General features: G+C 30.4%; 1 protein-coding gene across 1 annotated transcript; it reads right to left on the bottom strand.

Moving 5' to 3' along the window:
- Positions 1–856: 856 nt before the first annotated feature.
- Positions 857–3,507, bottom strand: LOC139862796 (uncharacterized). Its single transcript, XM_071851426.1, has 2 exons — positions 2,923–3,507; positions 857–1,443 (listed from the first exon to the last, which is right to left on the bottom strand). The coding sequence occupies exons 1-2, from the start codon at positions 3,369–3,371 to the stop codon at positions 1,200–1,202; spliced, it is 693 nt and encodes a 230-aa protein (XP_071707527.1). The 5' UTR covers positions 3,372–3,507; the 3' UTR covers positions 857–1,199.
- Positions 3,508–15,479: the final 11,972 nt, after the last annotated feature.

Here is a 15,479-nt window from a genome sequence, read left to right as displayed (position 1 = left end):
ATAGACATGTATGGTAGCCATTTAAGGTGCACCATTTCTCTTGAAATATCAATATCAATATTTCTTCTCTCCTTCTTCTCTCTTTTTCTCTCTTTGTTCTTATAACCATTAAAGGTAGTTATAAGCCTACTGAATTATAACACTTACTTTATTAGTATGATTTGTTACATAATTTAAAAATAGTTTCACTTGTAAAGTTATCATTGAATTTATCATATATTTTTTATTTCTTCAAACCTACTATAATACTCCTCTAAATATCATATTAATAGTCCAATATTTTATTTTGAACTGTGTTAAATTAATAATCTACTTCCATATATAAATAAGAATAATAAGGTAAAGTTTTAATGTATCTGGATAATATTAAAAGAGAATAATATTAAGGGTAAAGCTGAAAGGTAAACAAAAAATATAGTACTTTTATGAAATTTATTTAACCTGTGTGTTTTTTTGGGTAGTTTATTAATATGAAACGGAGGGCAAAGTAATTAGTACTCCGTACTACTTAAAAGTTAAAACTAAGAATAATTATTACCTGTATTAAGAGAAAACAAAACAAAAGCAACCGATAAAAGACTCGCACACTCCACACTCCAGCCACATAGGTCATACTCGAACTATCTTATACGGATGATAATATTTCAATTTTTAATCACTTGGATTTTGATAAATAAACCACAATTATGCAATAACTACTTTGTAGCATACATACTAGCGATGCATAACTATGGTAGATTGATCCAATACATTAGTAAATATATCAACACTCAAATTAGTAAAAGAAAGAAGCATAACATAGGCTCATGTGCTACAAAACATGACCATACTGTACAACAATAACTTTGTTTCTTTGTCTAGTACTTATCAGACCCCAAGTGGAATGTGAATCTTAGGTAAAAATGACTAGACAAAATAAGGCATTGTCTAAAAGTAGAACATTTAAGACATAACTAAACAAGAAACAACATTTCATACACATCTCAAGGTTACAATCAATACAACCAGCTCTAATGAAGCACATGAATGCTATGCTAACCAATCAATGACAACAACAAATAAACATTCATTTAATATCTTCACACTACAAAGAGAAAAACAGCCTGCTTGTAGTACCGTGTAGCAGATAAGAAATACTATTCATTTGACAGCTCATTGAACGTTTTTCATTCAATAGTTAATCATCGATCTACTTGTTTTCATGAGGGGACGTTGAAATGAAACAACCATGAGATGACAAACGCAAATACCATACAAGCTAATAAGAAGTTAAGAAACCGATGACCTTGCCAGAAGTTTCGTGCATCTGCTGTGGTGGTTGTGGTCCCACCATGTGCGGTAGCTGCTGACATGGCGTCATTAGCTTCGTTCCACTGTTCCATTAATTCAGCATCGTTTGCACCAGCAACATTTTGTGCAATTGATCCACAGATCTCACATGTTCTGAAGTTTAGGTCGTACCAAGTGAAGTTAGTATATTATTTTTTAACTCAAATAAACAGAAACTAAGATTTTGTTAAGTATAAGATAATCAAGTACATGATGAGGGTAATATCTTGTTACAAAGTATTCATACAAGTAACTTAGAAATTAATTATACAAGACTTTGGCGTGTTTACAAAGTGTTCATATAAGTAACTTAGAGGATTAGATTTAAACGATATTTAACGCCCTTTTTTTTGTTCTTTTATCACATCAATCGCTTTAAACAAATCTTCTATTTTAACTTAATAAGAAATCAGTGACAAGAATGTAAAGCAGGAAAAGTATAAGAATAAAAAGTAAAGAAAAGATAAGCACTTGTGTTTATAGTAACACTAATAAATTGTGTACCGTACACCGACGATAGATTTTAATATGTGCTAGTGCTATATAGCACCTGATGCAAAGATATTATGTAAGCAACTTTCAAAATAGACAAAAAGAAATTATACCAACTATCTAAAAGATCGACGTAGGTGACTTTGTCCATGAAACTGGGATCCCAACACAAGATATCATGTTGTATTTAAGGATAAAATACAAGAATCATGTGTCGTATCATATGAACAAGTGTAATACAATAGAGCGTTTGAGCTTTAAAAAGTGCTTATGTCGAATTGACTCAAAAGGCCACTTGTAGATAACAAAAGAGAAAGCAAAATGAAAAGGAAAAAGAAGCAAATTCCGACACGATTAAAAGATGAATAAACAGATTCAAAGTTTTCCATACTTAACAACACACATAGGATTATTGGTTGCCAACTTCTTTTTTAACAATTAGAATCTTTTCATTTCATATAATCGGCCTTTATCGACTTTATTTCCTGCATTATTCCCTCCTTTCATTGCCTAAAGTGTTGACTCCATATCTCAAGTATTCAAGTTTCATTTTATACATTTTTCACCTAATTTTGTTACTGTTGCTTCCTACATTGTACCTGAACTTCTCTTTTGGGTGCAGACTATTTATAATTACTTACAGTAGTTCATAATTATAATTATAAATTATAAATATTACCTCAATGACCTCAGTAACTAAAATGAATATTAGGGTTATTTAGAAGTCAAGTTTTTGGTCAAGAAAGGTCAACTTAATCCCACAATCAAGAGCCTTAAAATGGCAACAATGCAACCAGCAAGACACGCAAGAAAATATACTAGAAGCATATGAATCTTGACTAGTCAACAAAATTAAATCTAGAGATAAATTTTATAGCAGTACTAATTAATTTCACTGAACAGTTCATGTTTTGATCATGACATGTGGAAAAATGCAAATGGGTATGTAAATGAAGTGGTAAAAATGGAATTTTAGATAATTTTTTGTACTTCACTCACATAAAACACAAGTTTTGATCATAAAACATAAAAAATTGAAACTGGGTATGAAATTAAACTGATAAAAATTGAATCTTGATGAACAGTTAGGTGGGTACTTACTTATTGCCCTTAATCTTGAACCAAGCTTCAGCACAATGTTTATGAGCAGCAGCTAAATCATCTTTACAAGAACAACCTAATTCAATTGGAATCCCATTTCCATTCTCAAAATCTTGATTATTAGTAAAATCCAGACTCAAATGACAAATTCTACAATCTCTTTCAATTTTAGATAAATGTAGTTTACTACCTTCATCACCATCACCGCCATGGATTCCACCACCACTTTCCAGATCCACCACTGAAAAATCAGACACGGTGGATTCCCTCCTTTTGTCCACGTCATCAATCCCAACAATCTCGGTGGTAGCTATAGTACTAATTTCACTGGTGTCAGATGACCGTGAACTGCCGTCACCGCAGGTAGTGGCGGTTGATTGACGGTGGGTATGAAGTCCGCCGTCACCTCCGGATTCCAAATCGAGATGGGGTTCTTGTAAAGTTGCCATTTTTGGTGAAAAAAAGATTCGAGAAATTGTTTTTCATGTAATGAATTGGTGAAGATGGTGAGACCATGAATGCTTGAAAGCACTCTTAATAATAATCTCTTTATTTTTGTGTTTCTGTAATATAAATATAATAGTAATAATAAATAATAATAAAGAATAAAAATAAAATCAGGAGATAGCCATGGTTGGGAAGAGAGAAAGCTTGAAAAAACTGATGAATCTATATGTATAGGATTAAATAGTTGTAGCAGCACATACAGGACAGGAACAAAGAAGGGAAAAAGAGAAAGATTTTATTGTATTTTATTTTCCATTTCTAAACTTATTTAGATATTTTTGAAATATTATTTAAATAATAAACAAATAATAAATGAACATATGTAGGTAACAATGATATCTTGTTTTTAATTTCAAAAAATAAATGTGAGGTTAAAATTGAAAATTAAAAATATATTAATGTTGTAAATTTAGTAGTAAAATATGGATGGTAATTAGTCAAATATGGATAGTAAAATTTGTACTATATATATGTGGATAATGAACACACATATACACCATTTTTTCTTACATATAAGAAATATACTCTCTCTCTCTCTTCCATTACTACTCTCTCATATTTAAGGATTGTATAGGCTTAGGTCAAAATTAGTTATAAGCCTACTGAATTATAACACGTTATCAGCACGAAGAGCTTAGTGTAATCAAAGGATATCTCAAACGATCACGAGTCACTAATCAAGGTATGAAATTATTAAGGTTTTTCAGACTCGGACATATCAAATTTTGGACTACTAAAATTTTGAACTACTAATTTTTATTAAGTTCTTAGTGCATTTGTATTGTTCTTATTATATGGTTGGCTCTGCCACCTAAATTATATATGGTCGACATTGTCGCCTAAATATCATTTATGTTTACTAACTTTTATTAACTTCACTAACATTTATATTTATGTTATTTAAGTTATATATGGCCGGTTATACCGCCTGAATTATATTTTCTGTAATCTAACTCTTATTAACTTCACTAACATTTATATTTATGTTATTTAAGTTATATATGGCCGGTTATACCGCCTGAATTATATTTTCTGTAATCTAACTCTTATTAACTTCACTAACATTTATATTTATGTTAATAAGACCTCATGATTGTACGCAACATGTCATTTGACAACACGGTACTTTATGTACGCAACACGTCATTTGACAACACGGTACCATGGGTCGAGATTAATTCCGATCAATACGAATACGACGGGGTCTTTATATGTTATCTAACATTTATGATTACTTATGCAATTAATCATTATTTATTTCATGCATACTAATGTTTATTCTTAAATTTATAATTTTAAAAGTTAAAATAAAAAAATAGTTTGTATTTTTATTAAAAGTAAATCTTAAAAGTTAAAATAAGAAAAAGTAGTTTGTACTTTTATTAAAAGTAAATCTTAAAAGTTAAAATACAAAAAGTAGTTTGTATTTTTATTAAAAGTAAATCTTAAAAGTTAAAATAAGAAAAGTAGTTTGTATTTTTATTAAAATATATCTTAAAAGTTAAAGTAAGAAAAAAAAGGGATGGTAAAATGGAATAGTTTTTTTTTTGTCAAAAATGAAGTATTGAAAATGAAGTGGTCTCCTTCTATAACTAAAAAAAAATATATACTTTTATCAAATGAATTTTTTTGTGGCCGACAATTTCAAACACGAGTCCGTGTTTAGTTTATCAAGAATATCTCTTGCTTTGGTGAAAGGTCACGATCACGATATCAGGTGTTGTGAAAGAATTAAAAAATTGGTCAAGTGGCCTTTTAAAAACTAGAAAAAAATTTAAACAAAAAGTTTTTTTTTTTATATTTATAATTTACGGGTAACGTAAAAAAAAGGAAGTTTTTAAAAAAAAAAAAACAAAGAAAGTGTTTAAATGAGTTTTACAGAAAGGGGGAAAGCAAAGTAAAAAAAAAACTTTTTTCCAAACAAAGGTAAATGAAAGTAGGACTTAATACAAGAAAAAAGTAAACATCTCCTAGACGTGATAAAATCTATCAATGATAAGTATTAGACTTGATGAGCTAAATGTGACAAAAATGTTTCAACATGTCTTATGTTAATTTTCTAAAATAAGTTATTATTATTCCGAGTTTAACACATATACATGTGTTAATTAAAAACAACCTTTTTGTTCTTATGTAGTGTTGCTGCAATTTTGATTGTATGCCATAATTTCATCCAGTAGAGTGACAATAGAAAACTTTTGATGATAATCAATAAAAAACTTTGTTCCAAACTTGTCAAATGTTTTGTTAAAAACGTGACCGTTGAAAAAAGGAAGTTGAATAATAAAACTTAAAAAACAAATTTTTTTTTTAAGAGTGTGCATCAAAATGGCCCGTTTAATAATGGGGAGTAAAAATATAGTCAAATTGTTTCAACGAACAAGGGTTCAATTGGATGTCTCTTAAAAAAAATCCGCGGGTACGGGTGATGGATCCAATGGATCCGCATCCACGACCCGCGGGTGCTATCCCTAATTGTGACAAGTACAAATCAACTAAAAATCTAAAAAATAAATGCTCTTATAGGGACTAAATGTTCACAATAATTGCCTAAGCTAGATATGAAACAAATAGTTCATAAAAAAAAAAAAAAAGGTCGTTGTGCGTTTTCGGGATGATAGCCGAAATACACTTACAAAAGTAGGTCAGCTGTTAATTCTTTATGGCCATATCAACGTAGATTAATAAAATCATTTATGGTTTTGATAAAAGATTAATTAAAAATTAATTTTTTTTGGTCTTGGATTCTCGGTAACAAAAGCAAAGGTTGTTTTTGGTTGCCACAACAAACAAGACAGAGGTTGTTGACTTTTGTTGTTAAACATGGCACAAGTGAACAATAACAATAGATTATTGTTTTTGAAAAGAATAATGATGCGTTAATTTTATTGTATAAAATAAAATTAAAGAAAATAGTTTTCATTGATGACTATGAACAAACGCAAACAAAGTGTTTGTGGTATTTGGTGATTAAAAAAAAAAGTGCATCTAAAGCTTCTACTGAAAATAATATGCATCTAAAGCTTCTACTGAAAATTAATGTGCAAGGTACAACGTATAACTATATGGTCAAATTCATTTGAGCCTTCGGAGTCACAAGTATATGATGTATATATATATTACTCAATTAACAAAATAGTAAATATAAATTAATTTATATGAATAGTAAAACGAAATTAATTAATTTACTATTCACATAAAAAAGCGCATATGATAAAAAGCGCATCGCATATGATAAGCGCATATGATAAAAAGCGAATATGATGAAAAGCACAACGCATATGATGAAAATCGCATATGATTAAAAGCGCATATGGTGAAAAACACAGCGCATATGATTAAAAGCGTATATGGTGAAAAGGATATATGATAAAAAAAAAAACACATATGGTGATTTATAAAAAAAAAAAAAAAAAAAACCACATATGGTGATTAATGAAAAGCACATATGGTGATTAATGAAAAGTATATTGTGAAAAAGAATCACAAATGTTTCTTGAAAGAATTCAAGGTAAGATATATGAACCAATTCATCCATCATGTGAACCATTTTGATATTTCATGGTTCTAATAGACGCATCTAGCGGATGGTCTCATATTTGTATGTTATCAAGCCGTAATATGGCATTTGCAAAGTTTCTTGCACAAATTATTAAATTGAGAACACATTATTCTGATTACACCATTAAAAGGATGAAACTTGATAATGCTGGTGAGTTAACATCTCAAGCATTTAATGATCATTATATATCTACAGGGATTGTTGTTGAACATCCAGTTGCTCATGTGCATACACAAAATTGGTTTAGCTGAATCAATAGATAAACGCTTACAGCTAATAACTAGACAATTGATAATGAGTACAAATCTCTCAATATTTATATGTGGACATGTAAATTTACATGCTGCGACATTAATTCGCATTATACCATGTGGAAGTCGTAAATATTTTCACTTAATACTTGATTTTGGCCAAGAGCCAAATATTTTCTACCTTAAAACATTGGTTGTGCAGTGTATGTTCCAATTGTATCACCACAACACAATAAAATGGTTCTTCAAAGAAAGATGATAATATATTTTGGATATAAAACATCTCCAATCATAAGATATATTGAACCCATGATGGGTAATGTTTTTACAGCACGTTTTACTGATTGTCATTTTAATAAAATATTGTTCCCTAAATTAGGGGGAGAAATAAAAATAAAAAATAAAATGATGCTTCATGATGCGAACATCAATTAAGGTATATTGAACTCGCACAAAAGAATGTGAAACGAAAGTTCAAAAATAATGCATATGCAAGAACTTGCAAATTAATTACTTTATGCATTTACAGATATAAAAAAGTGACTAAATCATATATACCAGCGATAAATGCTCCAGCTCGAACTGAAATTCCAAAAGCTGGCAATAATGTCACTGTTGAGTCTTTGCCACGCATCAAACGTGGAAGATCAATTGGTTCCGAAGATAAAAATCCTCGAAAAAGAAAATCAGCTGATAATGAGGTAAGAGAAAGTGTTCAAGAAGAACCACAAATCAATATTACTTCTGCAGAGAATATTGATAAATGTAAATACTAAAATTGCGATAAATTATGCAATATTATGGAACCGAAATGAAACTAAAATCTCAATGAGATATTTTCATATAATGTTACAATGACATCATGAATAAAGATGATGATCTGGAACTAAAATCTGTCATTGAATATACAAAATGGACATGATTGAGCTCAATGGAAAGGAGCAATAAGAGCTGAATTAGAATCGCTCGATAAAAGAAAAGTTTTCGGATCAATCGTTATCACTTTTAAAGATGTGAAACGTATGAGATACAAATGAATTTTTATCCGAAAAGAAATGTGCAAATGAAGTTACAAGGCAAAACTAGACTTGTAACTCAATATTTCCCACAAAGACCAGAAATGAATTAGGAGGAAAAATTATCCTCCTGTAATGGATACAATTACTTATTAGATACTTAATCAACCTGGTAGTTATTTAAATGCATCTCATGAATGTTGTTACTACTTATCTGTATGGATCACTTAATAGTGATATATATGAATATACCTAAAGGGTTAAGGTATCATAAGCATCTAATGTAAAATCCAAGGGAATATATTCCATTAAATCACAAAGATTTCTAAGTGGGTTTATACAAACGGGACGTATGTGGTATAACCGATTAAATGACTACTTGATAAAAAAAGGGTATAAATATAAACTTATTTTGCACGTATGTTTTATAAAAACAATGTTCGGATATGAGATCGTAGTTGTTTATGTCAATGTTCTTAACATCATATGAACAAATAAAGAGATCTATGAAATCATTCAACTTCTAAAGAATTATTTTGAAATGAAAGATCTTGAAAAAACCAAGTATTACCTTGGATTGCAAATTGAGCATATGCCTAATGGTTTACTTGTACATCAAACAACTTATACCGAAAAGATTTTAAAACATTTTTTTTAAAGACAAACTCATTGTTGTTAGATCACTCAATATTGACACTGATCTATTTCATCCCTGCGAAGATCATGAAAATTTTAACAGATCGGAAGTTCTATATTTTAGTGCAATTGAGGTTCTTATGTATCTTATAGATTATACAAGATCTGACATTTCTTTTGCAGTTAATTTGTTGACAAGGTTCAGCTCAGCCCCTACCAAAAGACATTGGAATGGGATCAAACAAATAGTTTGATACCTTCAGGGAACTACTGATTTATAATTATTTTATTCTAACAACTCGAAACAAGATTTGTTTGGTTATACAGATGCAGATTATTTATCCGATCTACATAAATCTAAATCTCAAACTGGATATGTATTCCTAAATGGAGGCACCGCAATATCATGACGTTCTCAAAACAAACACTTGTTGCAACATCATCAAATCATGCCGAAGTGATTGCATTACATGAAGCTACTCGGGAATGATTTTAGTTAAGATCAATGATACAAATCATTATTGATTCTTGTGGACTAGAACGCTATAAAAGCCTAACAACTATCTATGAAGATAATACAGCTTACATAGTACAAATGAAAGAAGAGTATCAAAAAATGACAGAACAAAACATAAATGCTGACGAGGCGCTAAAGTTATAAAAGTCTCAACGGTCATAAGTTTGATGGAAAAGAATGGTATATTAGTAAGGCTCAGAAAAACACTGAAAGGGAATAGGAATTGAAACAACAGTTTGAACAAACCATGAAGGAGACTGTAGACAAATCACGTGGACCAAACTTGTACATAAAAGATTTAGATGATACAGTTTCAGATGAAAACCTCATATTCTTCTCATATACTCAAGATCTCGTAAAAGACAATCAGATTAAAATGAGATACGTTCAATCAACAACTCTGTTGATCTTTATACCAAAGCACTGTCAATCGCTGTTTTTCAAAACATACATTCACAATATTGGCATGAGGCAAGTTCAAAAGATGTGACGACTCAGCGTTGTCTACTTGAGGGGGAGTCAACTCTATGCTGCACTCTTTTTCCCTTAGCTAAAGTTTTATCCCACTGGGTTTTCTTTAGCAAGGTTTTTAACGAGTCAGTATTAATTGCTCTTTAAAAAAAAATTACCATCCAAGGGGGAGTGTTGTAAATTTAGTAGTAAAATATGGATGGTAATTAGTCAAATATGGATAGTAAAATTTGTACTATATATATGTGGATAATGAACACACATATACACCATTTTTTCTTACATATAAGAAATATACTCTCTCTCTCTTCCATTACTACTCTCTCATATTTAAGGATTGTATAGGCTTAGGTCAAAATTAGTTATAAGCCTACTGAATTATAACAATTAAAGCATTTCTCATTTTTTATTAGTCATTATTAATAGAATTAATAAAGATATTTTTAGTGTTTGGTAGTTAATCAAGTATCTATATCAACTTAAGTCTTAATCACGCAACTTATTTTACCACAAAAGTAAAGTGTAGTGTTCTGTTATTTCATTAGAAAGGTGTAAAACATGTAACTTTACATATAAGTAAAGCGATTTACTGAAATTAAAAATATCTAATTGTTAATTTCATCTTTTGAAAAGATAAAACTAATTTTATGTCCTACGCACCTGTTGAATTACTCGTATAAACTGTTCTATTCATCAGGTAATGTATAATTTATATTTATATTTAATGTTAATATAATATTTTTTAAAAACGGAAAATACGATAACTTGTATAGAAATTAACACGTTTTTTAAAAAAAAAAAATGTTTTCAACCAAAAATACAACAGAGATATTGGGAAGACTCGTACCTAAAAAAGTTACAAACAAACTAAACTATCTATAACTAAGTCTCCAATAACAAAACCGAAAAGACTACTAAACCAAGCTAAACACCAAGAAAGCCTAACATAAACAAACTAAACAATGTCAAACAAACGAAATATAACAAACAAAGAGCCGAAACAACCAATTAACTCTTAGACCTCGCCTTTTTCAACTTGTCATTTTAAGAAACGGTGGTTAGATGATGTTGAACCAATTACGCCAAGTGACAGCTTTAGTCTTATACTTTGTGACTTGTATAAAATCATCCCAAACTTTAAATAACTCATAATATTTCATACATTTACCGTTTGTCGCAAAAAAAAAAAAAAAAAATTAATAGCCCGATTCTTGATCTTATATGTTAATATAGTTACTAAACCTCTTAAAATAGTAGTAGTAATAATTATAACTGTACTTAGTACTTACAAAAGAGACTTGTTAGAAACTACGAGCATACTTAATCACTTTAGCATCATCGGATTCTCCTACATTCATTGTGCGTCAACAATTTAAGTAATCTTTTTCATATATAAATAAAAATAATATACTGAATTACAGAGTATTATAGTCTTCTTTTAAAAAAAAAGAGTATTATAGTCTTTATTGAGAAAAATAAAAAGGAAAAATAATATCATGACGGTATTATTGGCATTTTCTGTAAAATGTCCTCTACCATGGTGATGCCCCCTAAACAGGCCCACAAGTAATTTAAATATCCAGCTTGGGTTCAAGCATACAACGTTCGTTACTTTGTTCATATAGACCGCTCACAACGATCACTTTACCCGTCGTGACCCGCACTTTGCCTGTCGTCACCCGTAACTAACCACGGAGACGACTTAGTTGTCCGTGTTAGTTACCCGCATTCACGTGGATTTCACTGCAATTCTTTTTGGGCAATATATGGAGGCTTTTGGGCAAAACTAAAATTTTGAGCTAAAAATTTCAAATTAAGGGGTGGGCACCCCACACGGCCCTTCCAGTTTCCGCCCATGGTTTCAGTTGATTTATATTGTTTGGACTTGATGCTTTATTGAGTGTACATTGTATATTAACGAATATTGTTTTATTCATCATAGACAATGTTTAGTTAGGAGATGGTTATAGAATTTTAGTGTTGATGTGGCGATGTGTAAAGTTAAGAGAATGAATAGTTTAACCACGATAAGAAGAGACATAAGAAAACTAAATGATCAATAACAAACATAGGTTTCTTGGTTTAAGACCAAAGAGTCAATGGTTTGGCGGTATCGAATGTCACCCTTACAACTTTGTGGTTGAGAGTTCGAGTCTTGCTTATGATATTTCGTGGTGTATATATTATTGTTAGTATTAGGTGGGTGTGTGAGTTTGCCTTAAAAATGTTTATTGGTGTAAGAAATTAAATACTACTGATATCGCTCAAATTATACATATATTATATCGCGATATCGGTTCTTTATTGGTATTTATTCACGAAGACTTGAAGACTATTAAGGTTTTTTTTAGAGGAAATGATGATTTTAGCTCCAGAGGTCTTTGGTTGTTTTCGGCGAAGAATTGGCTTCATATAAGCTTAAGACAAGATAAAATGCGAAAAAATGAAGTGTTATTGAGTCTGAGGGTGATTGCGGCCGTAATAAAGTGGATTCCGACCGTAATACATTGACATAACTTGAAGAATTCGAAAGCAGGAGAATCCCGGCCGCAATGGACCGATCGCGGTCGCGATACAGGAGCATCATCGCGGTCGCGATCCACTGATCACGGCCGCGATGCGGGGTCGGTCTGGTCACTTTTTGTTCAACTATAAATAGACGAAGTTTTTACCCTAAGTGGGGTGTGCAGTTTTAGAGCTCCGAATTAAAGAGGGTTTTGAAGACTTTATTCATTCCTTTGAAGATTAGTTCATTCTTTAATTCCGTTTCATCAGTTATAACTTTCGGTATTAGTTTTATCATTGCAATCATGAATGCCTTTTATTATTATTACTTTGTTTCTTGCAACTTTAATGCTAAGCTAAATTTATTGTGTGTTTACTTGAATGCGAAACTAGATATATTGGATTGTTCTATCTATTGGATTTAATGTTTTGTGATTTAAATTAATCGTGTTTGATTAAAGAACCATTATTATGCATGTTCTATATTATTAATTCAATTACATAAGTTGTTAATCGTTTAATGTGAGTTAAATTGAGATGCAATTTATGCTTCAACACCTAGGTGATCTAGACAATTAGATAACTGATTTCAAGTGATTCTGTCATTGATTTAATTGGTAATTGAAAGGGTTGTGAACTACATAACAGTGTAACTATTTCAAGTGATTGTTATAGTTAGGATTTTACGTGAGTTTAATTCAAATCAAGTCTCATTAGTTTTTATCGAATATACTTTAATCTTTTGAAGAAGGTTTATGTGAGTTCACTAACTTTAATTGATTTGAACTTTGTGATAAGTCATACAACTATATTAAAGACATAACAATCGGTAATAACTGCAAGAACAATCCTTATCGATAGTGAATCATTCAAGTAGACACAGTTTAATCTTTATCGTTTATTCGTTTCATTTGATTCACGTTAAATGCGTGAACTAAAATACAATCCAAATCACTTTTATTCAACTCTTAGGATAATTACTAGTTTTAAAGCCTCGATTAAACTGCTCTCTGTGGAATGAACTGGTTAATTTATTTATAGATTACTGCATGATCGGGTTATAGTTGTCTGTACTTGTGTGATAATTGTTAAGTTTTTAGCTAGTTATTTTAAGGTACGATTTCACATATCAACTACATACATGATACATATGATTAACAAATTAAAAATAAACCAAATGACTTTTGGCCTCACGATAACAATAAACTTATCAATTTTGACGTTATGAGTTCGCGTCCCGTCATGAATAAAATATGATATATGTGAGTTGTTTCAGAAAAATAATAATAATAAAATATAAAAAAGAAGAAACGTAAATAAATAGATCTATTATTAACGAACAAGTTGTTGTTTGTAATACTCTACCGCCGAGTTATATTCCTTTCTCGTCCATCGATTCAGCCGTACGAGGAGTTTTCTACTTGTATCATCTAAATATCTAATGAGTTAATAAATTAATTAATCAATAAAGCGAGACAAGAAACACTCAAGAACAACTTAGTACCGGGTAAAGTAGAAGTTTTTATGTGAAGAGTAATAAGGAAACGTATTCGGACGCGTGTGAATTTGGATAAAAGAGGAGTCGATCTTGACTCCGTGAGAGGCCCCGTGTGTGATGATAACTTGGAGACACTCGACCACTCCTTAATCCTTTGCCGACATACCCTTGAAGTGTGGGAAAGGACTTATAGGTGGTGGAGGTTGGGTCTGATTACAAACTTGAGCATTAAGAAGCATTTCGAGGAAAGAGTAGTCAAACTATGACACTGTTGGGTTCGAGAATTTGGCAAGCTACGGAATTGACGTGTGCTTACTTAGTGTGGAGGAATCGTAATAAAAAAGTCTTCTCAAATAAAAGTTGGAGTGGACCTACGACACTTATGAAAATTCAACTCAAATCATTTGAATAGATGTCCTCGAGAGTCAAAAATATGAAGATACAAAGGCATAGACAAGAAAGGACTGAGAGGTGCTTATCCTCCCCCAAGGCCCAATAAAGCTCACATCTATATCTATATATAATATAATATTGACTCCTAGGGGAGTAAATATGCATATTAAATAAGAGAGTAAATATATAATATAATATAAGGGAGTGAATATATAATATAATATAATATAAATAAATTAAAAACATAAATAAATTTTTTTAACACTCATAAATATATGACTTTTCATATTCTTTGTAAGATAAATAACTGTAAATTAATTTCATTGATTGTAAAAATTCCCTTAACTTATGAATTGCGGTTTAAACCTACTCAAAAGTCACACAAACTTATTATCTTATTGATAGTTAATTAATTTCAAAGTATTTGTTATGTATATATAAATAGTACATACTCATTTTCACACATTCAAGGAAATATTTTGAGGCTTAACTTAATAATGGTTCATTAACAATTAAATTATGTTAGTATCTTAAGCTGTTTCAAGGTATGTATGTACATATGATTTGTGCTTTCTATAACCGCTTAGTCAAGGGTGATCAGTTTTGTTTTTATATTGTAATGTGGCAACCAAACTGGAAGTAGATTGCTTTTGTCCTGATTTGAGGAGTGGTTATTTATGTTAAAATCATAAGAGTGTTAGTTTTGATGATAAGATTTTATTTATTTGTTGTTTATCTTTGTCCAATAAAATCTATATTTTTATGTGTTTTTATATATTTTGCAATCCAGTGAACCTGAAGCTTTATGATTATTACTTATCAACTTACACATGTATGTTCATTCCTATATAATCTATGGTAAGTATGTATGGTAAGTTGGTTGACGTCTTTTTGTCTCTATTAGGCAAACAACGAGGTGCAAGTGAATGTGTTTCATATATTTGTGAAGCTTTATAAATGAGAACCTTGATTAATTTTGTTTCTAAAAATGTTTGTCGTTTTTCATTATTTACTTTACATTATTTACTTAGTTTACTTGCTTATATAACTCTAGCATATGAAGTTAATAGAATATAAGTGTACCTTAAGCCTTCCAGTATCCCAAAGTATTTATACATCATCTATCTTTCATGTGAGATGTTTACTTGAATTGTTAGATCACTTCATCCTGATCAAGATTGTCATTGAATAAATTGGAGTG

Source organism: Rutidosis leptorrhynchoides, chromosome 8 (genome assembly GCF_046630445.1).
Source record: "Rutidosis leptorrhynchoides isolate AG116_Rl617_1_P2 chromosome 8, CSIRO_AGI_Rlap_v1, whole genome shotgun sequence".
Taxonomy (NCBI): Eukaryota; Viridiplantae; Streptophyta; class Magnoliopsida; order Asterales; family Asteraceae; genus Rutidosis; species Rutidosis leptorrhynchoides.
The sequence above is the reverse complement of the archived record's forward strand: the minus strand, read 5'-3'. Positions and strand labels throughout refer to the sequence as shown.